This window comes from Genypterus blacodes, unplaced genomic scaffold (genome assembly GCF_046128005.1).
Source record: "Genypterus blacodes isolate CSIRO-AG114 ecotype Tasmania unplaced genomic scaffold, CSIRO-AGI_Gbla_v1 ptg000108l_1, whole genome shotgun sequence".
Lineage (NCBI taxonomy): Eukaryota > Metazoa > Chordata > Actinopteri > Ophidiiformes > Ophidiidae > Genypterus > Genypterus blacodes.
This window is the reverse complement of record NW_027466912.1, coordinates 522,174-540,626: the sequence shown is the minus strand read 5'-3', so window position 1 is coordinate 540,626 and position 18,453 is coordinate 522,174. Positions and strand designations below refer to the sequence as shown.

Genomic DNA, 18,453 nt, shown 5'->3' with positions numbered 1-18,453 from the left:
GCTGCACATAATGTCAAATGTTTCTAATATCTACATGCAGGCGTTAAAAATGGAATGCCTGTGTTCAGCAGTGCGTGCAGCTGGTGGCTGGAGATCAATATTAGACTATTCCCAATTCGGAAGAAAATCAAAGATATTTGATATCTGTCGAGACGGCAAGCAGAATTGGACACTTATTCTAATTGGACTCTTAGAATTACAAAATATTCCCTAGTATCAGTAGCATTATCATCATTATCATCTCATTTGTTTTCCTCTTTGATCAATTGATAAAATTAAAAAATAAAATTTTTACTCCGTTTGGTTATTTTGTGCGTGTGCTGTAGCCTAACTTAATATATTTTGCGTTAGCTACAGTTGGTTGCGATTATAAACCGTTGCTTAGCAACGTCTCTGCGTGTGATGGTGATTAAGCTTGAGATGATTCGTGTTGCATATCTTCTTTCCATTGCAACATCTTTACGCTGTTTTGTCACACGGAACTGGTTTTGACTGGTTTAAGCCAGTCCCGTGAGCATGCGCAATCGGTGTAAACAGGAAGAGCTGACCAAAACCAGGACGGTGCATCATAAAGACAAGAAAATGATCGGACATAAATTAACGAGTGTATTGTTTGTGCGTTAGCCAGAATATAGTGTATGTGTTAAAAACCTGATTATTTAGATTACGTTACGAGAGCAACTGTCGAAGTTTAAATACACTTTATAATACCGTGAGCTAGCTGGCAGGGTAACGCGATTTAATTTCACCAGGTTTTGCGTGTCAAGATCCCATTGAAGTCGTCCCCTGTGTTCATTGTATACTCTTCGTTTGCTAAAAATTGATTAACAATGGTTCAAAAAGACAAGACGCTGGAAACACCTCAAGTGGATGGCGAACCGAGCCCCAGCCCAGTCTCCGAAGAGGCTTGTGCCGAGGCCCCCAGGCCGGTGGACGAACCTAGCATTGGCGTGGAACCCACAGGCCACCGAAAATTCATTAGCGGAGTCGTAGAAGGTAGTTGTGAAAATTCAGCCAAAACAATGTGTTGTCCCATCGATTTAACCCAACTGTGATATCTACCCCAAAAGCTAGCGTTAATACGCGGAGAATAGGCTGTGAATGTCAAAATCCAGATTGTTGGAATGAAAGGGAATATGATTCGTGTACAGAAGTTTTTAATTGTAACATGATGACCACATTGACCACGTACAATTTAGAAATGAAGATAGTCAAAATATATATTTGCCATTTATACAAAATATTTACATAATGATACTTCCCATGGAGATTGCCATTTGTACCAGTTAAGATGTCCGCACAGGATTTGGTTGATGATTACCTGCTCTGTGGTGGACTGCATATAAATTCACTATTTCGTTGTTGACACAGGCTTCTATGGTCGACCATGGACAATGGAACAGAGGAAAGAGTTATTCAGGAGGTAGGAAAAACTGACTGCAGGGGTGTTACATTGTGGATAGAAGGTTTGAGGTGATGCTGAGTTTTTATATGTTGATGTCATATTTTACAGGCAGCAGAAATGGGGATTAAATGCATATCTTTATGCTCCCAAAGATGACTACAAACACAGAATGTTCTGGAGAGAATTGTACTCTGTGGAAGAAGCAGGTAATCTTAAATGTCTGATTTCAGGCAGAAATTAGGTGTGGTTTTTGAAGCACATGAGTTCTATACATTTATAATGGCTTTAAATTAAGTTGTATTGACACAGTAATATGAATTTCCCCTCTATTCCCTAGAGCAACTTATGACTCTGATCAGTTCTGCTAAGGAGCATGGGACAGAGTTCATCTATGCCATTTCCCCTGGACTGGACATTACCTTCTCCAATCAGAAAGAAGTTTCTGCACTTAAAAGGAAGCTTGACCAGGCACGCCAATATTATTGTACCACAATATATAGAAAACTTAAAAAACAAAACGGCTTTAAGTCGTCTGTGTTGTTCTGTGTCCATTTTGCTTGATTTTGTTCCTGGTCCTCTTACCTTTCAGGTTACACACTTTGGCTGCAAGTCATTTGCCTTACTATTTGATGATATTGACCACAACATGTGCCCTGCAGACAAAGAGGTGTTCAGCTCATTTGCACATGCTCAGGTTTCCATCACCAACGAAATCTTCCAGTACTTGGGCGAACCTGAAACCTTCCTCTTCTGTCCCACAGGTAGCTTTTTCGTCTTCCTCCGTCTAGAATCTAGATGCATTTTACCTGATTGCCTAATTCCTTTTCATCTTCTTTTCTGTTTACTATTTGTTTTCCCTGCCTCAAAATTCAGAGTACTGTGGAACGTTCTGCTACCCAAGTGTTTCTCAGTCCCCCTACCTTCATACTGTAGGAGAGAAACTACTACCTGGCATTGAAGTGCTGTGGACAGGTAAGTGTGATACAACTCCGTGACCAACACCATTATAATTGAGCAATGTTGATGGTCACAGTCATAGTCGCAATGAATAGAAAGATTTACCAGAGTGTACTCTCCCCTTTTCAGGTCCCAAGGTGGTGTCTAAAGATATTTCAGTGGAGTCTATTGAGGAAGTTTCTAAAATCCTGAGAAGAGCTCCTGTGATCTGGGACAACTTTCACGCCAATGACTATGATCAGAAACGACTTTTCTTAGGTCCATACAAGGGCCGCTCCACAGAGCTTATCCCCAGGTTGAAGGGTGTCCTCACCAACCCCAACTGCGAGTTTGAGTCCAACTTTGTAGCCATCCACACTCTTGCTACTTGGTACAAGTCTAATATGAATGGGGTGCGCAAAGATGTGGTCATGAGTAAGTACAGTTTCATGCCTCTAATGTTTCGTGGATACACTGATCTTTCCTCGTGGATCTCTTCACCAGGATTTTCTGTGCTTATTGCATGTTTTGTTATTTTTCAATCATTTATACCCACACAAGGCCATAAGGAAAGGTGTTTAAATAATTAACTCAATTGTTAAGTGTAGCCTAACAAATGTTGTGTCATTCTTATGTCTTGTCTGTCTATAGCGGATGGTGAAGACAGCACAGTGTCCATTCAGATCAAATTGGAGAATGAGGGCAGTGATGAAGAACTTGAGACAGACATGCTCTACAGTCCACAGCTTGCCCTTAAACTGGCTCTCACTGAGTGGTTGGGGGAATTTGGTGTGCCTCATCAGTACAATAGTAAGAGCAGTCTTTTATTACACACACACATACTGTCTTTGTTTTTGTTTTCTACAGCTATACACTGATGGATGTTATGGTATCATATCTTGGCCTCATCATAGACTCATTGCTGATCATTTACAACAATTTTTTTTATTTGAAATGGAAAAGATGGTGGAGTGATGCTCTATTCTGTCTTTCAGGTCGACAGGTGCCTCAGAGTGGTGCCAAAAACTCAGTCATAGATGTGACATCAATGGCTGCTCCCTCTCTCTGCTCGTCTACCACAGTCACTACTGTGTTCCAGCAGCCTATCATGTCTCCAGCCATACCCTCTCTTTGTTTGGATCCACACTTGCATCCATTGGCCGAAAGACAGCAGGAGGTAGAGGAGGTGAGTGTTTTCACAGACATTACAAGTATCAAGTGATCAATCCCACAGCAACATTGCCGCAGACTTTTTAGTTGGTTGGTTACTCATCTGTGACAGCGGGGAACGGCAGAATCCTGCGAAATGAAGCATGAACTCAAACTTAAATGACACACTAGACAGCAGCAAAACTTTCTACTTCAAGTTATTCATTTGTCCAGAGCCTGTTTCAGAAAGCATCACAGGGTTTTTCCTAATATTTTGCCGCACTCTATGCACCTAACCGTTTATCCGCAGTGCCCAACCTAAAAATAAATCAAACGAAAAAGCGCAATAGGAATAAGATAATTTGCGTGCTCTGGTTGGTGTTCTCAGTGCCCACAGCAGGGGCACACAGAGAATAATCGATGCACCAGCTTCAGTTATCGAGAAAAGTCTTTGGCATTAGATACTGTAGTTGTCTGGCGTCAGATGGTTACCTTAACTAAGAGAACGCTACTAAAAGCTATGAGTGCATTCTCTTTTCTGTACACGTGGTAGATGTTTTACTCGCTTAAATGTAGTTTAACTGGGTGACGCACACAAGATCTGAAAAAAGCTAGAGAAAACCCTGCATTATCACTGGATTTATTATTTCAATGATAAAATAACTCAGTCAAACCCATTCAAACAACATTAACTACTAAGGCTACGTTAAAGCTATGCTACTTCATGTGGCATATATCCGTTTTCTTGTATCCTATCACTCCAGGCTCCATGAAGTGTCATAGTGTTACCAAGGGCGAAATGGATATGTGTCACATTGGGGTCGGATCTTCCTAACCACTCTAGGAGGTGGTCTAGGTCACATTAGGATTAGATTTTCTCGTAGTGAAACCGCAATGTGCCATGTCCAAATGCTTGACACAAGTCATGAAAACACGCCTTTCCTACACGTTTCCTCCGGCATCAGGCAACGCTTTAGATTTCTGCCCATCTAAGCTCCAACATATACTATTCCATACCAGGCTAGCTCGGGTGGATAAGTTGCTGTGTGACAGAGTGTATTTGCAAGTGAGGCAAGTTCGTGTCATTGAAAAATAAGACTTGAGCCTGAAGCTAGCATGGCAACTCCTTAATCTCGTTTGGTAGTACAGCCCCCTATTGTTTCCAGATTGTTTTGTTAAGACAACATGTAAATCATCTGTGTATAAGGCTTTCAATACAAATATAATAATAATTGTACCTGTCTATGGAGGCGGAGAAGAAGGATTCAGATGAAGAGCCCATGGAGATGGTGGTTGAGAAGCATGATGAGCCAGCATCAGGAACTGAAGCCAACTCGCAGGGCAAGCATGATGGTCCCATTATACCTGAAAAGATAACTGAGGACTTGAAACCCATGGATACAGACAAGGAGAGTCTGACAGAGTCAAAGTCTCCCGATGAGACTCATCAGGAAGATTGTGGGAGTGATGTTGCTCCAATGCAGACAGATGAGCAGCTCAAACAGGTGACACTCATTCTCTTTTGGAGACCTGTCATGAAATTGAAGGCAAAATTGTCAACAAGTGGCTAAATGACTGGTTTGTCCTTGTCTTCAGGATGTCTTTGTGCCTGGGCCCGACGAGAAGCCCCTGTTCACCGCAGAGCCTCTCACACTCGATGACTTGAGTTTGCTGGCAGAACTCTTCTACCTGCCCTATGAGCATGGACTGAAGGCCATGCAGATGTTAAAAGAGTTCAACTGGCTAAGAGCCAACAGCAGCGTTGTCAGTGTTAACTGCAAGAGAAAGGAACCCGAGAAGGTGGGTTTATGTCAAATAATTGTGTGGTTCAAAATCTACCTGAGTAAGTATGAAAGGATTTGTCAGGGCTTTGTCATAGGTTTGCTGACTTTGTAACCTTGAATAATTTACATACACATACTCTTTGACATTAAAGTGATCATGAATCTAAATGTAACAGCCTGTGATGAAGGTGATATTGCACGTTCAGTTGTGCATCATCACATCCATTTTTAACCTTTTTTCCTCAATGTTGCAGGTATCGGAATGGCAATTGAGGGCAGATAAGTTTGAGGAAATGTGCTGCTCAGTCATCCAGATGTTCACACGTCTGTCCAACTCAGCCAACCGCACCATTCTATATGACCTCTACCCTTACATCTGGGACATCAAGAGCATTATGTCTATGGTCAAGTCTTTTGTACAGTGGCTAGGTATGTATGAGCAGAAACAAGGCTGAAATTATCAAGGAATCTGATAATAATGAGCTTCATCATTCTCACAGACACAGTTACACACCAACATTGTCCTATCACTATTTTTGTTGATATTCATAATGGTTAAAAGCAAACATTATAATTAGCATTAATTAAGCTGCATGAAATGTTGTAGCCTTGTGCTCTGCAGACTAATGGGACACATAATTCCACACATCCTGCTTACCAGACAGCAGTATTACCAATCATGGCACTTACAGATACATGGTTTCGACAGGTTTAAATTCATTACCTGTATCCTGGAGAGAGTATGAGTGGCATTGCAGTTTGTTATTGATTATCTTGGCTTTTAATTGTTCAGATTTTTTTTTTCCACACAATATTTTTGCCATCTTTAACATTTATGCTACAAGTAGCTCCATCTCAGTGACATCAGCACTGTGTCTTTATGGTATATGTCCCAGCAGGGCAGCTGCTGCTTGCTGTGTATCCAGTAACATCACTGCTGCAATCCAACACAGACACACTTGCTTCCAGTGTCTTTCTGTCTGTGGGTATGGGCACAGGGGGGGAAGTCTCTCTTCCTCCCTCCATGCCCTAGCGCGCACGCGAGCTTGGCAAGCAAGTTGACTGACTGACTGTGGAAGGCCATTCTGGTGCACAAATGAATATGAATATGTCTCCTTTTTCAGCTGGTTTTCTGGTTAACTTAGTACTGCTGTCATCATAGAGGATGACAGTAGCAGTACGTTTAAATCCTCTGAATCATTTACTTGATCTGTATGATGGAAGGCACCATCACCATGTAAAAGAGAACAAATGTTACCACACCCCTACACTATATACAGTGTATTCTCTCCCTCATTTCAACACCTGAGGAGAAGATGTTTAGTTTTGCTCACTCTATCCTATCGCCAAAGTTTTTCCTTGCACCTTGTCCATATGTAGTGGGTAGGACTAATATGCAAGGAAAAGCTAGCTAGGGATACGTGGACACATTTAAGAGTTTTGGAACACAGCCATTTATTCCTGTATTTTCTAAGCAGATGGTGCACCATAATACATCTTAAGTGACATTCAGTAGTCTTATACTATATCCAGGTATGGAGAGTTCTCTGAATCTGAAGCACCAGCATGGCCTGTAGGTTACTCCCAGTAACTCAGTTTCATTCATAGGTTTCTTTCCTATCGGACTATATGGTAAAGCTGAGGACTAGCCTACACTACACAGCAGGCAGCAAACCCACACTGGCAAAACCACTTCAAAACTGAACCCCACTGATGATTGCATCAGTAAATGATTCAGTCATCAATCCCAAATTGTTGATGAAGATCCCCATAAATCTATAATTGAGTCTTTTCATCATAATTGTAGTGCTACGCAGTACATAACAGCTACTCTCTTCAGTTGCTTTTACCTGGTTTTTACATCAGCCCCCCTTCATTCATCTTATTTCCTTGTTAGAAGTTGTAGTTTATACTGAGAACACGTCCTAACTGTATTTTCCACTGCTTGCTCCCTTCACTGTGCATAGATGGAGGAAGTGCAATCATCTCGAATTGAATCTCTTTGTCTTGTATATGTTTGAAAAGTATTTTTTTTTCTTAACTCAGAATCACATAAAACTTTGATGTTTGAGGAGAGGAAGCAGCAGTCTGGATGAAGCCACATTATGCGCAGCAATGTAGCTTTGAATCATAATTGTTAACTTGAAATTTCTCTCTCTGACAGCTTCCCCTTTAACTTGTTTTTCTGTTTCTGTCAGAAGGCATGTAGAGATGGCTCAGACCAGCCTGATGCACCTACTAAAGGGAATTCAAACTTGGCTTTGATATTTAACCATGTTTCAAATGCATCTGTTCAGGGATATTTCGGGCTTTGTAGTTCATGCATCAACAACAGTTGCAGGTATTCTGCATGATAAATTTAGTAACATAATAAAACAATTTAGTTGTAAACAGTCCTCTAATATATCAGCTCTAAGTCTTAAGTTGTATTTTATTCATGAGTACTATGTAAAGCAAGTTTTAAGTTCCTCCCCGTGGGTCCATCTGGATGCTGTGTTAAGACAAAAATCATCTAGATATTTGGGTCATGCTAAAAGATGAATATGACCCCCATCTCCCCCTCCCTTCATTTGTGTCAGAGCCCCTATACTGTGGTAACAATGTCCGCTTGGCTCTGCTCCTAACAGGGTGTCATAGTCAGTCCTCAGCACAGTTCCTTAGAGGAGACCAAGAGCCATGGGCCTTTAGGGGAGGTCTAGCAGGAGAGTTCCAGGTATCTAATGCACTGAATTCACAGCAATCAAATAGAAAAAAAAGTCTAATGTGCAAGACGACTGGTGTTATGTGCACAAGTATGAAGGAGTTTGGTCTGTCAAAGGTGAGCTTATTGCAGTTTTAGACTCTATACAATGTGGTTCCATTCCCTTCACTTATTGAACCTTAAGTCCCCAGTGGTATTGGTTATCATTTTGAGATCTATCAGATTGTGTGAGGGGAGTGGGTGACCTGAGACCATTCCTTGCAAAAGAGGTTGCAGCCATTGTTTGGCATGGCATTTTCTGATCTATTAATTTCAGTTTCTTTCAGCAACTGCGAAAGGAGATGCTGCTTTTCCCTAGCGCATGCTGCGCAGGCGAGCATGGCTAGGTTTTATTTTCATGATGTCTCATTTCCTTTGCAGGAAAGCACAGCGCAAAAATTACCCAAGCAACCCTTGCAAGCAAAAGCATCACAGCGCCAGTGAGAACGCTTGCATGGTCACAAATGGGAAAACTCCATGATCACACACACCTGGCCTATTTTAAAGCACCATCTCCAACTTTGGATAATAGCAAGACCCTTATTGGCAACTACTATAGGATTGAATGATCAATGTCACTGGTGTTTTCCTGGAGTTCTCTCTGTCTGTGTGCGCAGGTGTAATTTTTCTCAACAGGAGGTTCCTGCGCAGCGAAATATGGCGATGCCTTACAAAGGGGAAAGGAGCATCTCCTACAGCCACTAAAACCTTCGTCAGACCAAAACTGCCCTTGTTTTTATGTCATAAGCATTCATTTGCCTCATGTCAGATGTTCCTTTAGCAAATATCATATAATATGTATGCTGTTGTTGTTGTTGTCCACTGTCATATCAACAAGGAACATGAATCAGTTTATATACATTTTGAATATATATTTTTAACATCATGAATGCTTCTTTGTTTTAGTTTTTTTTTTTTAACAAATCACTGTTTTTTCTAGTTCCTTTTGGTTTGATAGTGACTCAGCTGTAGAAAATACTATGTGAGGCAATCAGCCAAAAGCAGCATAGCACCAAACTTAACCTTTTTCTTTTGATACCCACAGCGATTGTTGCCAATAGATGGGGCAAATGATCTTTTCTACCAGCCACCACCTTCAATGCCAACCTCCAAAATGTATTCCATAAGGCCATACTTGCCTGAAGATGAGGTGAGATGGATGTGTCTATTAGTTATGTCGTTCAGTGTCCTTGTCCTTTTTTTCGGAATCTCGTCATCCTTCAGTATCACCAGTTGAGTGTAAACAGTTACCTCAGGTTATGTTACTTTCCATGAGACATTAATATATGACCCCATATTTTTTTATGGATAACAAACCAAGAATTGGTATAACCAGCCCATGGAAGGGAGAATTGGTCTAGTGTAAGCTATGAACACTGTGCATAATGCTATGTTTGCAGGCTGCTGTATACACAATCTGCAGGGAAATGTACTGTGAAGGAATAGAAGTACCTTTCACTGACCAGGATCGTGATCTCATAGGAGACCGGTAAGAGCCAGCATTGTGTCCCTTTCCGTCACTTCAGACAAAAGTCTCGTCAAGGGTTTATGTCCATGGTGCTATTTAAAGTGACTGAATGATTGCTTACTGTACACACAGGTTAGTGGGAGGTCTCCTGTCTTTGAGTCCAGACTATGGGTTTGTGCTAGAAGATGACGAAGGGATCTGTGGTTATGCTGTTGGTACTGTAGATGTTAAGCCTTTCATCACAAAGTGCACGTTAAGCTGGATTCCCTTCATGCAAGAGAAATACCACAAGCCTGATTGTCAGGAGGACCTCACAGAGGCTGAGGTATCTAAAGGCTTTCATACTCATAGATTTTCTATCACATGGCAAATTCATGCAGTTACATTCAGGTCATTAACCATCTCTCTCACATCCTTGTAGAAGATGATGCTAAGTTTCCATGAAGAGGAGGAAGGTCTTCCAGAGTCGTTCTTGTCAAACTTTCCATCTCTCATCAAGGTTGACATTCATGCCAAGGTCACTGACCCCAGTGTGGCCAAAACCATGATGGCATGTCTCTTATCATCCCTTAAGGCCAATGGTAGGTGGCAAATATCACAAATACCTGGCTGTGAAAGAACCAGACTTTTGCTGGTCTGAGAAATTAGAGCCAGGAACATAATTAAGTATACAATTTTAACTTTGACACGTTAAAAACCTTTTGTCATTCTGTCAGTCAGGAATGGAATTTTGTTGGCATTATTGTACTTAATTTACTGACCATTTCTGTTTGTGTCTTTCACTCCTAGGGTCCCTTGGTGCATTCTGCAAAGTTCGTCAAACGGATAAGAGAATGTTAGACTTCTATAGTAAACTTGGCTGCTTTGAAGTGGCTAAAATGGATGGCTTTCCCAAAGATGTCATAATTATGGGTCGCAGCCTATGAGTCAATGCTGTGCTACAATAACTCCAGACAGTCACAAATCAGTGATCGAGTTTTCTGAACATGTTTACTACCCTCATGAGGCAAACTTACATCACTAGTTTTTACTACATTACCATGTGGGCTAGCCTAGGAAAACCAGTTTTTAGGATTTGAGCACAGAATCTCAGATTCCTTTTGTTGTTGGTAGATGTTGTGGCTCGGTTAGGGTTCGGCTGAATTCTGAGGTGTCGCTGATATCTCTAAGAATCAGGAAGTGGCTGCTCCATAAGCTTTTTTGATTTGGCCCAGTAGCCGTTACATTGATATTACCCTGATCTTTAAGCGAAATGAAGGGAGCCATGTTTGAGAAACAGGCAGCTTGTATCTCGGGCAGTATCTTACTAGCCTTATTTACTGCTTTGCCAGATATTTATTTGACATGGAAATAAAACAGCTGTAGGGCACGATTAAATGAGTTTGAGAACTGCCATGTGACATTTTGCCTTTCATCATCAACATAAGGAATGAGGTCTTAAGTGTATTAATGATATCTCTTGATTTTAAGAGGCGTAACAGTTAACACAGTGTTGTAAAATGCTAAGTGTGTACAAATGGAAAGCAGATTTAGAATAAGATATTACAGAACAGCAGAAAGAAAGTGCTTAGACAGTTGATAGCCTTTTCCTTCTCTGCATTTTTTCTCAATGTCCTGCCTATTATCTTTTTTCCATCGTCTTTGAATATAATTTATTTTAGGTGATGTCTGCTATATCTAAACCATGTCAGTTCGATAAAATGGTTAATCTGAACGTTGGCCTTACTTTTGCTTAATTTCCAGATACAGTTTTCCTCTGAAACTGGTGGTCATTTGTCTAGCAGCAAACTTTGTAATCTCACACTGCAGATCCACAAGTCGGTCTGCAAAAGCATTCCCACGTCTTAGCAAACCTGTAAATATTAGTGGGTTGTGGGTTTTTTCTAAATTGTTCAAAGATGTTAAAATGATGTTAGGTGAAGTGGAATCCTGCAGACATTTGTATCTTTTAACATTGCCAATTCTTAATACTTAAATTCATTATAACCACTAACCATCCAAATAATAAAGCAGTACGTGATCTGGGCTGGGCTCAAGAGATTGCAGTATTGGCCTAAGTTGACTTGTGCTTTGCTGAATATTGACCCACATCTGTCATTTGCATTCCTCGGCGCTTTGTTTACAACATCGCACTTGTCTTCAAAGAATATTTTTTATCAATCAAGCCTCTACGAGTGCCCGTAGGATAGTTGGGATTATTGAATCCGGTCACCAACGTGGCACTGACTCCCACACTATTGCTGTAGTTGTGAGGGCTTGAAGCAAAATTCCTTACACCGTTTTATTTATTGATTTTGTTTTTTGTATTCCGAAATATTTCCCATTTATTTTCTCTGAAGTACTTTGCTTATATATAGAGATGTTCCGTTGATTACAAGAGGATCATCTGTTGCTGCCAATATGATTTCTGTGTTGATACAGTGTACATTCATGATGTGCATAAGGTGTGTTGGGTTTGATGTGGCGACCATTCAGATAACATCTGTTGCTACATGAGGAGAGAAGCATGCCACAAACCTCTTTGTGGACAGTACAGTAGTATATAGACAGTCTGTAAACACTGTCAATCAGAAAGTTATTTTTATTGGGATTGTGGCTAAGCTTTCTAACTTCTTTGAATAAAAGTAAATGCTTCATTTTTCAGCAGCCTGTCATGTATAGCTGTTCTAACTGGCTGTGTCTGCTTGAGGTGTGAAATGAATCTGCTGTTCATCAGTTGCTTGGATTTCATGCTGATTTAAATAAAAATTTCATTTTGCACTTTGTAACTGCTCGTGCTTTCTCTTCTGCCAACTGGGTTTGATAGACCTTGATTGAGAAAGAAAAGGGCTCCAAGTGACCATTTTGACAAAACTGTACGTTGACATCAGTTCAGGGTTGTGGGATGTGTTGAAGGTAATGCAGGTGACAGTCTACCAATGTTAGATTTTTATGTAAGTTGAGAAATTAAAACCTAGTAAATGATAACTTTGTTGTGCTGTATCATTTGTGTTGAAGATTTTCCTGTGAGATCTGTGTAACGGATGCCCTGTTGGATCCAGCCATCTTTTTCCAGGTAACAGAAGCAGGAGGCTGATCAAAAAGCTCTCTTACTTCCTCTCTAGGAAAGAGATGAGGTGTAAACTAAGTGCAAAACCCAATTCCAATCCCAATAGTTGAGACTTTACAATGCAAATAAAAACAAAGCAATAATTTAAAAAATGTTTTACTTATACTCAACTTAAAACAATACAAATTCTAGATAACGTTTTAATTGAGGAACTTAATTGTTTTTGTTAATATACACTTATTGTGATGCCCCCAACACTTAACAAAAACTTTGGGAATATTATCTCATATTTTACGTTTTCTAATTAGATACAGGCCAACTCACTTCTAATCTCTGTGGCAGAGCTCCTGATCACAGCTTCCACTTGTGATGTCATCTTTGGCAGTGCGTTCAAACCATAAATAGAACTGCTTTACAAAAACGAAGACTGAACAAACCAGGCGGATTCACCATTTTACAGTTTCTGAGTGGCTGTGACGACCACAAAGTCTGTGTGTAGAAGGACAACAACAACATAATATTTTCACTTCTTACCTCATACAATTCTGTTTTCTTTAATTCAAGCTTCCAGCTTCCATTGTTCTCCAATGTGGTCACAATGTAGTTACACCTCCTAGACTTACTGGCACCACAGATAAGAACTCAGAAGACCCACATATCGTAAAGAGAGAATGGTGAAAATAAGTTCATCATTTCATCACCTCTCAACCAGATACATTTCACCAACATTCCACATGTAAACATCTTCAACTTCCCTGGTCAAGACAATAAAAAACACTATGACAACTATTAAGGCAGTCAGAATCATTGCCTGCCTAAATGAGTACTTTTATTTACATGTATACAACTACATGACCTACATTTAAACTTACATTACTGTAAGCCACCATCCTGTGTTTGTTTAACCATAATTCCTTTTTTATGAAGTGTAGTTTGTTTCTCTAAATAAAATGTAATTTATGCATATACATATACCTTCCTTTACATTCTTGTAGTTTACCTTCTATGATCAATGAATTATTTAACGTTTGCTCTTTGTAAACTCCCAGGTAGTTTATGTCTGATTTAATGGGAATATTCCATATGTCCTTTAGTGGACAGTCGTGAATATAAAATAGTTCACATTTATTTAAATTTAAAACAAAACCTGATGCATTAGAGATTTTTTTTCAAACCGCACGGCACATTGGAAAAATATGAATTTGTTATCATCATTAGATTTACAATTCAAAAAAAAAAATCCATACATTGTTTTCACGCTAGTTATATAAACAAACATAAATAATAGACATATTTCATTAATAAATATTGCCAATTTTCTTCTAATAAAGCCAAATCAGATTCTCTGGACCTTGTCTTCTATTCTGCATGTATAAATCAAATCACAATCAATCGAGTCATATCTAGTGAATGCAGAGAGCAGAAAGGCACGTGTACGAACACAAGCGGTTGCTGTTGCATAGTAACCTGTGTGGTTATGAGAGTCACATTGGGAGATATCATCCATTGTGTTGGGAAAAATATCTCGAAAGTGTAAATTTTAAAGATATTGTGTTCCACAAGAGCGTTCTCATAACATTGAATAAACACCCTTGAAAATTTTGGATGGTTGAAATCCGATTATGCAACCCATTTAGGGAGGATCAACTATTTAATACCTTCCCTCAGCTTCAAGCACACAGTGACCTGGAATGAGACACATCACATCATGAGACCCTGAAAGGTTGTGACAAGAAACACACAACCTAAATCATGACCACAACTAAGGACAGGGTGACGGTCGTTAACGAAAGGCCAGTTAGTTAAGATGTGTTTACACTGTAAACTTTACAGAGAGGCAAAGCGGTATTGCTGTCAGAATCAACACTCACACGTGTTGCGTCGCGAGCGCGGGCGCCAATCCTAGTGTTGGTATGCTGCGCAGGGCGTGTCTGCGGGGTCTTTTAGCATGCCAGCGACGCACACTGATGACGTATTAGAAGCGCTCATTATTTGCGTGGCTTTTGTAATCTTCCTGAATTTCTCAGTACACTTAGCTTAACACAAATTTATCGTTTCGACAGAATGAATTGCCCCGGCGATGAGTGCGACCTTGGACCAAGCGGCCAAACTAAACTCGAGAGCTTCCTCTTCAGTAAGAATCGTTTGTGTACTCGGTCTAATACAGGTAGACACGTGGGCTCCTCCATGTGGAAACCTCTTTAGACTCATGGACGCTGCATCGTTATTTTTGTGTTATCGTAAATGCAACACGTCTTCTGTTCCAGGCTGCGAACTCTCCTCTAAAGTGCCTTTCTACACCTTCCAAGCGGATGAAGAAGAGGATCTAGAGCACTTCCTCGAACTCCGAACAGTATGTTCTACTGACTCTGTTTTTGGGTCCAGCCATAATGATACATTTATGAAGTGAACCCACGCAAGAGTTACTGAATTTGTGCCGGGTAGTTGGGGGGTACATGTTGTTAGCTGCCCACATCCCTTACACAAGTCCTTATTGCAGTACAGTGAATCAGGAATATTGTGTCCATCTAAATGTGGTCAATGCTAAATAACGTATGATCCATGCAGGTTTGTCTGGGAGAAGGTGCCGCAGAAGAAAGCAACTTGGTTGAAGTAACAGCGATGAATCACCAAGGAAAGACGATCTCTGTGCCTATTGCTAATCTGCACATCCACTGCCTGCCTATGGTAATGTATAGTTAATGCCCTCCAAGTGTAATAATGTGCTACAGTTATTGGTGAGGACCATTGTAGTAGAGATGTGCTTATTTGTTGCCTCCTTTCATCAGGTGAGTCTGGGGGAGTTTGAGCTGAAAGCTCCAGTGACCATCCGACTCAAGTCTGGGACAGGACCAGTCACTGTTAGCGGATTACACCTCATTGGTAAGAGGGAGTTCTTTCAAACATGTTTTGTCTTGTATACTGCTTGAGCTGTGTTTCCGTATCCAGGTGTGTGCCAAATTGCACATGCTAAACCCTCCATTCCCTTTTTGGGGGTTGTCTTGCTTTTGCCTCTCCATTGCACCTGTTGCCACGTTCATTTGCATCAAAGCAGGTGAAGTTTAATCACAATCAGTGATGCTTCCTAAATGGACAGATTGATATTCCTGAAGTTTATCTGACTTGGTGTTATACTGTGACTATTAAGTGTCATTTTCTGAGCAGCATATTGAGTGACATATATATACAAACTTTATTTGTATTGCCCGTTATCACATACAGTGGCAGAGTAAGCCGCAGAGCCCTGTAAGTATTCCTCCCTTTGTTGTTGCCGTCTCAACAACAGAAGCCGTCTGTTGTTGAGACAGCTCAGGAGCCACAGAGCTGAAAAGTAGTTGGCGGAGAGGTGGTCATTCGATTCACATAGTAGTACTGAGCGATTAAAGAAGGATAGAGAGAGAAAATCAGCTGATGTGCCCCATCCTCTCACTACACTCACACTATCACTGACCAAGATTGGACAGAGTCTATCTAAGCCCTGAACTAAACCTGGGTTGGTCACTCTCCCGCAAATATGAGACTGTGCTTCCTGTTCATTGGTGAGTTGGCAGTTATCAAAGTAAACTGAAGAGGTTTAAATATTCTAGGGAGTCTTTTTTTTTTGTCTGGAGTGTGTTTAGTCATTTAACACACCTCTGCCTCTTTAACGAGTGAAGCTAATAAGAGACCCCAATACTGATATCACAGATACACATGTGAATTAGGTGAAAATGGAAACAAAGTAGCGGTTAAAGCACAGCCAGTTATGACATGCCAATGTAACCCTAGAGTTTCAGATGACATCAATGCAGTTAGTACGATATCATTGGTGCAACTTTTAGCAGAATGACATCATTCCATCTTTCCAACAGTCACGAGTTAAGTGTGACTTATCCGTATCAACATCACTGTGTGTGAGTTGGTTTCTTTTATTGATTTAAAATGGCAACCCCTCTGATGATGTTTGAGTTGTAGGCAAGTTTCTTGCAAGAAGATTATGTCTGAGTGAAGCCGTTTCATGACAGAAAACCTTGGATCTCTTAATACAGGGGTTGGGAACCATTTTCACTTTTGTCTTGAAATGTAATAACTGTCGAAGGTAGTGATTCTGGTGTTCTGATCTTATGCAGCCTCACAGGTCGAAGATTCAGACTTGTCAGAGGAGGACGACGACGACGACGATGAAGAAATGGCCCCCATCAAACCAGCAAAGAAGAAGCAGCAGTTGTAGGACAGAATGATGGGTTTATGAGTGCAATCCTTTTATATCAGATGGACACATTTACTGCTTATTCCACACAGCAAACTAAATGCTGAAGTGTGGTGTGAGCTGAAACCCTGTTGGAGGAAAGGATGTCATCGTGGCTCTGTGTGTCTCATCAGGTCTTTGTTCTCACCTTATCATTAAAGCTTGTCTTTGCAGTGTAGAAGACATTCACGGATACAGCTGTTTTTGCTACTAAATGCTTGTCAGTATTTGTACTGTATACGATACAGTTACCACTGACAGATTTATTGTTGGTAGAAGATGATCTTTTACGATATACTGTAGATTTTGTTCTTACAATATTAAAACAAAATATTGTGTATATGAAATGTTTTTTCCCCAAAGTTCTCACAAGCAGTGTGGTAGCTAATATTTCCAGAACATGGTTAAAGAATACACAGAGACATGTTTGACAATATCTTGATGTTAAAATGAAACAAAACACACTTTTACTTATCCACAATTGATTTATTGGACAATATGTATTAAAGGTGGGAAAGCTGTTTAAAAACTGCTAATTGCATACATTAGCAAAAATACAGCTTTTCCTGACATGCACGGAACAGCTAATCCTTATTAGGAGGACCAATTTTAAATCATTGGTGTGGGTAAATGCAACACAAAATTAATCAATTGTTGCAATGACAGTTCTTATCACTGGTGCTTTGTGGTAGATTTATGCAAAAGTCTGTTTTTTCCATAAGTGTCTGCTAATTGTCAATCAAATAAGTATTTTACATAGCAGTAGTACATCATTTGACCCAATAGAACAGTGGTTCTCAAAGTGTGGGCTCCCTGTAGTGGTACGCAGACGAGTCAAATAAAAATATCAGAAATGCGACTCAAGTTTAGCACCAGCACCTTTTTTGTATTCACCAACTGTTTATTATTATTTTATCAGTACCCAACTCTGGGTTGTCATGGGTCAGGTTTACTAAATATATAAATTTAAATATATTTAAAAAAGGTACTTGGGTAATTATGTGGAAATAGTGTTTACATTTATCGAACTGTAAACAAGAATACAGTATGCAATGAAAATTAAATCATGTGCAAGTATACTTACTTATTTAATCATCCCACCAAACCATTCATGTTTGGAAGACTGACTCTTAACCCTTTAGGTTTTGGCATGGAAACAAAACCTAATATTAACTTGCAATTATCAAACTGCCTCAACATAGGGTGCTTATAAACAAAACCACTTCCAAGAACTTCATCAGTACTTTTTACATTCATCTTCCACTTTATTGTGAAAATGCTTATATCACTTAATGCACTTGGGATTACAATCTCCCCGTTCAGTCATATAGAATAGCTATTATAAAACATATGACTGCCATCTACACTTTACAGTTTACATACCGATTATAAAACATAGAACGGTAAGCTTGCACATCTTGTAAAACCAAAACTTGTAAGACAAAGAAGTACCATTTTCTTTATGTAAGTGGTAAATGTGGAATGCAATGCCAAAATGACAAAAAGACAGCTAACACAGCAGCCATGCATTTCATTGCTGCATCAAGGAGTTGGGATGTAGTGTGACAAATGGTCCATTTTAATTCAAGGCACTAAGGAATTTGACTCCAACACTCACAAAAACGATCATATTTGTGGCTGCTGGGGACAATATTTGCAAGACCTTTTACATGTAAAATGACTAAACCAATCTG

General features: G+C 40.0%; 2 protein-coding genes across 2 annotated transcripts; both read left to right on the top strand.

Annotated features, from left to right (window-relative positions):
- Positions 1 to 518: 518 nt before the first annotated feature.
- oga (O-GlcNAcase) lies at positions 519 to 12,250 on the top strand. Its single transcript, XM_076160883.1, has 18 exons — positions 519 to 996; positions 1,372 to 1,423; positions 1,514 to 1,611; positions 1,743 to 1,873; positions 1,995 to 2,166; positions 2,279 to 2,377; positions 2,492 to 2,776; positions 2,993 to 3,151; positions 3,337 to 3,527; positions 4,741 to 4,995; positions 5,087 to 5,290; positions 5,529 to 5,703; positions 7,902 to 7,987; positions 9,060 to 9,164; positions 9,415 to 9,503; positions 9,615 to 9,807; positions 9,904 to 10,063; positions 10,272 to 12,250. Exons 1-18 carry the CDS (start codon positions 831 to 833, stop codon positions 10,406 to 10,408), a joined length of 2,757 nt encoding a protein of 918 aa, XP_076016998.1. The 5' UTR covers positions 519 to 830; the 3' UTR covers positions 10,409 to 12,250.
- A 2,237-nt stretch (positions 12,251 to 14,487) lies between these two features.
- Positions 14,488 to 17,093, top strand: npm3 (nucleophosmin/nucleoplasmin, 3). Its single transcript, XM_076160910.1, has 5 exons — positions 14,488 to 14,665; positions 14,799 to 14,884; positions 15,100 to 15,219; positions 15,321 to 15,414; positions 16,641 to 17,093. Exons 1-5 carry the CDS (start codon positions 14,596 to 14,598, stop codon positions 16,739 to 16,741), a joined length of 471 nt encoding a protein of 156 aa, XP_076017025.1. The 5' UTR covers positions 14,488 to 14,595; the 3' UTR covers positions 16,742 to 17,093.
- Positions 17,094 to 18,453: the final 1,360 nt, after the last annotated feature.

Coding starts and splice junctions, on each gene's coding strand:
- oga (XM_076160883.1), top strand. CDS start 831: ATGGTTCAAAAAGACAAGACGCTGGAAACACCTCAAGTGGATGGCGAA. Junction 997..1,371: donor CATTAGCGGAGTCGTAGAAG/GTAGTTGTGAAA, acceptor TTGTTGACACAG/GCTTCTATGGTCGACCATGG. Junction 1,874..1,994: donor TTAAAAGGAAGCTTGACCAG/GCACGCCAATAT, acceptor CTTACCTTTCAG/GTTACACACTTTGGCTGCAA.
- npm3 (XM_076160910.1), top strand. CDS start 14,596: ATGAATTGCCCCGGCGATGAGTGCGACCTTGGACCAAGCGGCCAAACT. Junction 14,885..15,099: donor ACTTCCTCGAACTCCGAACA/GTATGTTCTACT, acceptor TGATCCATGCAG/GTTTGTCTGGGAGAAGGTGC. Junction 15,415..16,640: donor TAGCGGATTACACCTCATTG/GTAAGAGGGAGT, acceptor GATCTTATGCAG/CCTCACAGGTCGAAGATTCA.